At 31.1% G+C, this 8829-nt stretch overlaps 1 protein-coding gene across 1 annotated transcript; it reads right to left on the reverse strand.

The window, feature by feature from the left end:
* Nucleotides 1–5349: 5349 nt before the first annotated feature.
* Nucleotides 5350–8614, reverse strand: LOC105791222 (uncharacterized). The gene is made up of 5 exons (XM_052635267.1): nt 8182–8614; nt 7530–7830; nt 6845–7003; nt 6395–6690; nt 5350–6029 (listed from the first exon to the last, which is right to left on the reverse strand). Exons 1-5 carry the CDS (start codon nt 8380–8382, stop codon nt 5808–5810), a joined length of 1179 nt encoding a protein of 392 aa, XP_052491227.1. The 5' UTR covers nt 8383–8614; the 3' UTR covers nt 5350–5807.
* Nucleotides 8615–8829: the final 215 nt, after the last annotated feature.

Raw genomic sequence — 8829 nt, forward strand, 5'->3', positions numbered from 1 at the left:
TTGGAGTGCATTTAATATTCTTTATACGATGTATTTAGCTATTTAAATTTCCTTTTACTTATAATTAAAAAAGTTTCTACTTTATTTTTTTACATATTGCATATGTGTTATGATTATTAGTTTCAAACCTTACATTTTATTATTTATTGTATGTTATTTTTAAACTCACACCTGTGTTCTAAATACATGGTCTCCACATGCATACACGTGTGACAGAAATCCTATTTATATATAAAGATTTCAATTGAGTTGGTGTCACCCGTAACCGGATCATAACCTAGTTGTCAAATTACCAAAATGAAATTATTTTAGCAAAAAATAAATATTAATTTGAGAATATTTTTATCTCTTTATATAAATTTCAATAAAATACATGCTTATAATAGGATTAATTTGAACTCAAGACACCATAACATACACACTTCTAACTTTACTATTTCAACCAAAGTAAGCTTTAGCTTTTATGTCAATTTTAATAAATATATTACATAATTGTTTTCATCCACATTGTGGATGTGACTTAATCTAGTAACAACAACAACAACACCCACAACGTGGGTGAAAACTTTATGTAACAAATTTTAAAAAGTTTGATATAACAATCAAATACGTCTTTGGTTGAAATGGTAAAATTCAGTTATTAAAAATCATAATGTTGAAAGAAAATTGTGTCTACTCTCGTAACATGTGTCTTATTTTCAAATATATTTTTAGTTCTTTTTTCTAGTTCATTTATTCTATGTCTATATATTCTTGTTTTGCATGGGTCAAAATCACTGAAGCATGGAGAGGATATTGATGCGTTGTCGATTGAGGACACTGGAGAAAGAATTGTGGCAGTTTCGAATGGGTGGAGATGGTGTTGTTGTGGATTATGATTATTGCCTAGTAGGGTGCTTTTTTATAGAGAGCATAATTCAATTTGAGCCGATGCGGATCACTTTAATGAATCTATGGCATCTTTTTGGAGGTGTTTCAATTCAATATTTTTGGGGAAAGAGATTTTTGTTTCACTTATACTATGAGATAATTGTTGAGAGTTATTGAAAGAAGGTCATGAACATTAGAGAACCACATGGTGGTGGTTCACAAAATGAATATCAAAGAGGATCCAATGCAAATGCCTTTGTTGTTTGTAGATTTTTGGATACGAGTCCATGATCTTATTAAGGTACTTGTGTCAAAGCCTTTGGCTATGCAGTTTGGTAACTTTGTAGGCTCGTTTTTACATTATGATGCTACAACTATTACAAGTGGGAGACAAGAGTATATACGAGTGAGATTGTGATTGGATATCTAGGGTCCATTAAAAAGAAGAAACAATATTATTTTATCATCTTCAAAGCAATATTAGGCTCGTTTTCAATACGAAAGATAATAATTATAACTATGGAATTTTATTAACTTATCTATTCAAAATATTACAAGCATACGTGAATAACTGCATTAAGGGCACAAAATCTCAACAGCCACGTCAGATATGAATCAACAACCACTTTGCATTGAGTACCATAAATTAGGGTTATCTTTTGAATAAATCCTAGTTGTTCATTTGTTGCCTACTTTTTTGGTCAAGAAAAAAAAGATCTACACAAACACCTGAAGGAATTTCATGTGGTGTGTTCGACTTAGAGCTGTTCATGGGTCGGGTTGGGTCGAGTTAAGTTCAGATCAGACTTAAGCATGATATTAATGTACTTTATGCTTGCCCAAGTCTAGCCAAGCCCAAAAGATGAGTTTAAACTTTTGCCCAAACCCTCTCATATTTGCACATAGTTAACCTAAGCTCATTTTAGGCTTACCCATATTATTTTTAAAAATATATATTTATATTATTTTTAATTTAATATTTAATAATATTATATATTTTTTATTTATTAAAATTTTATATTTTGTCAAAACAAAAAAAATTATATATATTTATCTTATTTTTTTAATGTTTACATTTATTTTGGTGTGTTTTAAATTAGGAAATATATAAAAATAACATAATATAAAACATTAGAAACTTAAAAAAAGGGGTCGGGCCGGGTCGAGATTAAGCCTTGAATGTTCAAGCCCGAGCTTGACCTATATTTTAAACGGGCCTAATTTTTTTTGTCCAAACCCATTTTTTAGGCTTAAATATTTTGCCCAAGCCCTCTCAAATTTCAGGCTGGCCTTTAAGTTTGCGTGAGTAGCCCGATCCATGAATAGGTCTAGTTCAACCATACTACCTCAAGAAATATTTGAAGAAAAAAATCAAGTTACGAGCTTTTACTTTTTCACTTACGGATAGAGCAAAGGATTTGACTATTTTGTTTATCTTCCAAATCTATAGTCATATGGATAGAATCGAAAAAATTGTTTTTAGATAAAAAATTTTCCTACTTCATGTGTTACTTCTATCAGGAAGGAGATCTGCAACATCAAACAATTGTATGTTAGCTGCCCGCAACATAGAAGTTTAAAATAATTGCTCATCCAATATTTTTATGAAAGACTATTTCCCATTGAAAGAAAGATGATGGATGCCACTAGTAGATGTGCCATAGTGAATAGAGTCCTTAGGAGGTTAAATAATTGATATCATTTATGATTGTCTATTCACTATAATTCAAATTCAAACAAAACATACCGAAAAGACAAGTTAATGAGGTCAATATATCTTTTTTTGAAAATCAAATTTCTGAACTACCAAAAACTAGTTGTAGGATATACTTAACATGTGAATTGTGAGATTTATACTAATTTTGATCATCAACCTTATATGTGTCCATATTTCAAGAGAACATGTATACTTAAAATTTTACTTTAGCCAACTAAACAACGCCTTATATATATATAACAAAAAAAAAACAAAGTCAAAATGTCTTAAAACTCACAAAATTGGAAAAAAATCATCAAATTCCAAAAGAAAAAACTAAAACTTCTAAAACATTTAAAAGATCATAAATTTCTAAAATTACATAAAATTCCAAAGTAACTGAAAATTGAGATTTTACCTTTTTTAATTAAAATTGTATAAAATGATTAAAAGTGATTGTTGATAATGAATTAGGGTAAATGATGGGTTCATCCCATAAAAATTCCAAAATTGAGAATTTATTTTGAAATTATTTTTAAAATTATAAAAATATATAAAATTATAAATAAAAATAATGTCCAGAATAAACCTAAACAAATGATATCTCAATTCAAATGAAGTTGGACTTCTAACTGTATTTTAGTAAATTTATATGCTTTTATAATTTTAAAATTTAATAATAATAATAAATTAGGTAATTTATAATTTTGAATTTTTTAGTTTTTTATTTTTTATTTATATTATTTTTAAACTCTTGATTAAGTTAACGTCAAAAGTCAACTGCACACCAATTTAGTTAGAAAAATTATCGAAATGTCATTCCTTAATTAAAATATTTTATATTATTCTAGATTATTTTAGTATTTTTATTTCAACAAAACATTTGATTAGAGAAATTACGAAAATATCCTATAATTTAAAATAATTTTTATTATTCTAGGTATTTTAGTATATTTTCATTTCAATAAAAACTAATAACAATATGCATATAGTAAACTTTGAACTGGCATTGATTGGCTTAATAAAACCTTAAATTTATCACTCAATCAAAGTTTTATTTTGTTGTACTTCACACATTTTTATTTTAATATGCACAATTCATTATCTCCATTAGTTGTATATCTATCTATACTATTATTTAAGCTCCTGACTGAGTCGGTATCATGAGTCAACCAAGCACCAACACGATTAGGGAAATTACGGAAAGAAATTTTTGTAATTAATATAATTTATTATATTATTTGATGGTATTTTAATTATACATATAGTGAGATTTGAACTCTCATTGGTTCACTTAGTAAAAGCCTAAATTTACCACTCAACAAAAGCTTCATTTTGAAGTGTTTCATACATTTTATTTTAATATGCACAATTCATTATCTCCATAAGTTGTATATAATAATAATGTTATTAATTGAGTTGGTGTCACAAGTCAACTCCACAATAACTCAAAATTGATTACAAAACTGTGATAAATAATTGTAGTGTACTTAATATTGTTTATCCGGTGTACTTACGTGTTTAAATTTCATTTTACTCATAACTTAATCTATATATTTTATTATTTTATCGTACATATTTCATATGTTATAATGATTATTTATTTCAAACCATATGTTTCAATGTCTATTGGATGTCATTTTAATCACATATTTGTGTTCTAAATCCATGATTTCCACATACATACATCGATAGGATTTCTAGTGTTTTTAAAATTTTAGAAACTTTTAGCATTTTAGTGGAAATTTTTACATTTTCAATAAATTTTGAATTTTTTAACACAGGGCATCATGTGATTGGCTAAAATAACATTTTTGTAACAAAAATGTGAAATGGAATAATGGGATAGTATAAAGGCCAAAGTGATAAAAAAAAATATTCTTAAGATGCCAAACTAACAATTTATGTGTAGTCTAGAGGCTAAATAGGCTAAATGTGTCAATTTTTTTTTAATTGGTCAAATAGGTCATTTTTTTCAAAATTTAGAGAAATAAGTCGATTTTGGAGAGAGTGAGTGAAAGCGTATCCAGCTGGACGAGTTTTCTACAAAACGCTTCCAACTAGGCGCACTTTCCCTGACATATCAACAAAAGCTCGCCCAGTTGGACGAGTTTTCCTGTCAACTGTACAAAAAGCTCGCCCAGTTGGACAAGCTTCTCCTAAAATGTCAATAGAAAGCTTGCACAACTGACTGCGCTTTCACACACTCTCCAAAATCAACCTATTTCCCTAAATCTTGAAAAAAACGACCTATTTCGCCAATAAAAAAATTGACTTGCCTATTTAGCCTAGAAGCCAAACTAGGTAGCAAACCAAAATTTTATTTTTGAACTCTAGGAACCTTTGGAGACAACTTCAACAATCATACTAGAGTTATACAAGGTTGGGCTTGGATAAGTAATTTTTTTTCTCAAGCCAACTAAACCCACATTCAATTTAAATAATTAAAATTATTTTTAAAAATTAAATTCAATTATAAAAACATGTTTTAAAATTTTTTTTATTAATGTTCTTATGCACCGGGCCAAGCGACTTGGGCTTGAAATTTTTTGGAACCAGGTCACAGCACCACCTCTAGGTCCGACACAGTTCCATTATGGCTTTAGCTTATCTTCAAAGTTGGATTTTGAAGTCATTAACAATATTCAGGCCTTAAGGGTCCAGAACACGCTGTTTTCTTCATGTCTGGTTTTCTCATGGTTTGGTTAATGTATTAATATCGCAGGTGCCCATAATTTTTTGGGAGAAAAGAAATATAAAAACAAAATGTTCTCTAATAAAAATTAGATCTAAAAAAAAAATTTATTCATTTTCTGTTTATAAAAATTACAAACATAATAAATGTTATCCCTATCATTACAAAAACTAAATCGGTCTCAACAGTGATCCACTAAACATCATTAAATTTAAGCTGGTTTCCATAAATAACATAATACTTGCCAACTTTCACAAGCTCCATTGATATTATGGGAAAAAAGAATTGGAGCCCCTGGAAAGTTAGTATAATGAATAACTTTGGGAGACCATAAAACAGATCTTACTGTTCCAAAGCTCCTATCACAAGCTTTGTGCATAGAATGACGTCACCTCAAGCGTTAATAAGTAGCTTTGCCATTAAAAAAAAATCTAATTTTCTGGGCACAGAACTAAAAAATACTAGATCAGGTAGCAGAATCTGAGTATAGAGATGAAAATTTCAGGCATCCTGGGAATCTGATTGAAGATTATAGAGATGAAAATTTCAGGCATCCTGGGAATCTGATTGAAGATTAACGATTTGTGAAACTACTAGCTTAGAGAGTTCATTGATTGCAGCTTGAACCTGATAATCATCTGATTCCCTTTGTCTGGACCATCCAGATAATTGTGAACTTAACCTGCTATATTCATTTGCAGCAACTCCTGTCTTCCTTGATGTGGCAAGAGCTTTCTCCAAATCACTCTGTGATAATGGCCTTGGAGCCTGAAATAGAAACAATGGAAGATGATGAAAACCTTGATATGAATACTAGAACAATTATAAGTAGCTAAAAAGGTGGCGGCTAGAGGTAAACTACCCAAGTTCATAAATTCCACATGCAAACAGCACTTCTATCATAGCTTTATGTTTAAGACAATAAAAACATCTTCCTACAAGGTCTCATTCCAACTACAATTATGTACTTGTGACCAAGGAAATGTTAGATTCAGTCCCTCGATCACATAACACAATTTAATGTGTGAGATCATTCTACATACATACATACATACATATATATATGCTGAACCTCAGAAAAACTAGAGAAAGGCAGCACAAAGACACAAAAGAAATATACAAAAAATACGTACTCCAGATGGTTTTCCTTTCTTCTCCTCATCTAGTAAGTCCCTGATCGGAAAGTACGCTGCTTTCTTGCAGAGTTCAAGAAGATCTGAACCCGTGTACCCTTCACATAAACTGGCTATGCAGTCAAAGTCAATGCTTGGTTCAACCCTCTCACCCTTTAAAATTACCTTCAATATCTCAGCCCTCTCCATGCAGTCAGGTACTCCAATCTCAAAAGCCTGAGGGAGACGTCTGAGTATGGCTTCATCTAGTTCTGATGGGCGATTTGTTGCAGCAAGAACCATAACTCGTGCATTCTCTGCACATCAATATAAAATAATTAAATTTAAAATTTAAAACCAATACCTAGAACATTCTTTAGAGAGCTCTTAATCAGAAAAAAAATAGAATACATGACTTTGTGGGAGAATTAATAGCATTATGTAACAGCTTTTAGATAGAAAAATACTCACGGTCAGTAGTAAACCCATCCCACAATGCCATGAACTCAGTCTTCATGTTTGTCATTGCTTCATGATCTGTGTTACGCCGTTGTCCCAAGAAACTGTCGACCTCATCAATAAATATAATAGCAGGCTGCAGTTTATAGGCCAAGCTAAATACGGCAGCCACTACAAAAGTAGAAGAGTAAATAAACAATACAATCAAGACAGATAAAATAAACAAACATGCATGGGGCAGTAAAACCATTAGAAAAGGCATAGAAAGTAATATTTAACTGATAAGAAAGGTCAGCTTACATGTTTAACTCATATGCATGTTTAACTTACATATGCAATGATAATTTTCATCTTTTTCTTTTCCTGCATGTGGACATTTGATCGCAGGACATATTTTGATTTCAAAACCATTTTGTGGCCTCAGCCAAAAGAGATGGTATGAAACCATCTCAGCATGACCTTAGGATGGTCGAATTAGTTAACCTTCTCTTAAATGTGTTTTTTTTACCTATATAATGTTTCTTGTGACTTTTCAACTAGAAGTCTCGAACTAAACCCAATAGGGAGGGGGGGGAACCACGAAAACAGATTGCAGAACAATTGTAATCCTGTATAACCGTAAATATTCGGGTATAGTCAAAGAAATGCAACATGCCCGATAATCAAAAAGGAATACGATACAACATTACACACATACCAAGTTTCTGCGCATCACCAAACCACTTGCTCATCAGATTTGATATCCTAATATTAATGAAAACAGCACCAGACTCCTTCGCAATGGCTTTAGCAAGCATGGTCTTTCCAGTACCTGGGGGTCCATATAAAAGAACCCCTTTTTGAGGACCAAGAAGTTTTCCATGTGAAAACAGCTCTGGTCTCCGCAATGGAAGAATCACTAGTTCATAGAGAGCCTGCTTGATGGCTTCTAATCCTCCAATAGAATCAAATTCCACATCAATGTGATCAGGGTTTATCACATCACAAGCTATTACATCCTGGTAAAATGGAAGTACAGTTATGAGGCAACAATAGAAGTTAAAAGGACGATCTCTTTGTTAAGCTATTGCATCCGGTTTCTGCAGCGTCAGTAATGAGCATGTTATTCTCCATTCAAAAGGACAATCTCTTTGCTACTTCAGTTGCTTGCTCTTTTGATTTTAAAACCTTACCTTTCATAAGTAAGAAAGCCCATTACATTTATGTAATGACTTAGAATACGATAATAATAATAGTAAAATAACCAAGTAATCAAAACCTAAGTTTTTTTAAAGGCTAAAAATAAAAAATTACTCGAAAATAATCTATCCTAAAAGATAAAATCCTTAAATTTGTCGAAATAAAAGTACCTCGTAGGGATTGGTATGAATTAAAGGACGACCCAATCGCTTGGCAATTTCCTTCTTGTGCTCCTGCGCTTTTTTAGAAGCTTCTCGGTTGGGGTCGAGGTGCCGGAGTCCAGCGAAGAGGACCAAGCAACTAAAGGCAGCGCTGGCGGCGTATAAAATCAGTTCTTGCAGGAACTTTGTCTCCGACGAAGATGAACCCATCTTTAACAAATAATTTATCAATCTCTCTCTAAAAGCTTATTAATAATGATATTTTGCGTAAAGAATAATTAGGGTTTTAAATTTTAGGAATAGGGAAAACTATTTTCGCTCGAATGAAGAAAACGAAAGAGATTTTTAATTTGATTAAACTAGGTTTTATTATTATTGTTTTATTCAGATCCTTCCAGACTAAGTAAGCAGAAGCAAAATGGTTCGAGGCGATATCAGATTTTCCGCTAATCAATTAATTCTTTTTTCTGCTTAAATGCAAAAGAAAAAGTAAAATAACTAAAAGTTATTTAAATTCTTATCCAAAAGTTACCAATAAATTGAGTCTTGAAATATAACTATTCGTCGTAACTACTGATATAGATAATTATGCACGTTTGGCTCGCTGTAATAGAATAGAAGCGTAATGAAATAGAGGCGTAATAGCAATTTAATTGT

This window comes from Gossypium raimondii, chromosome 8 (genome assembly GCF_025698545.1).
Source record: "Gossypium raimondii isolate GPD5lz chromosome 8, ASM2569854v1, whole genome shotgun sequence".
Classification (NCBI taxonomy): domain Eukaryota; kingdom Viridiplantae; phylum Streptophyta; class Magnoliopsida; order Malvales; family Malvaceae; genus Gossypium; species Gossypium raimondii.

Coding starts and splice junctions, on each gene's coding strand:
- LOC105791222 (XM_052635267.1), bottom strand. CDS start 8,382: ATGGGTTCATCTTCGTCGGAGACAAAGTTCCTGCAAGAACTGATTTTA. Junction 7,831..8,181: donor TTCATACCAATCCCTACGAG/GTACTTTTATTT, acceptor CCATTTTACCAG/GATGTAATAGCTTGTGATGT. Junction 7,004..7,529: donor TGGTGATGCGCAGAAACTTG/GTATGTGTGTAA, acceptor CTACTTTTGTAG/TGGCTGCCGTATTTAGCTTG.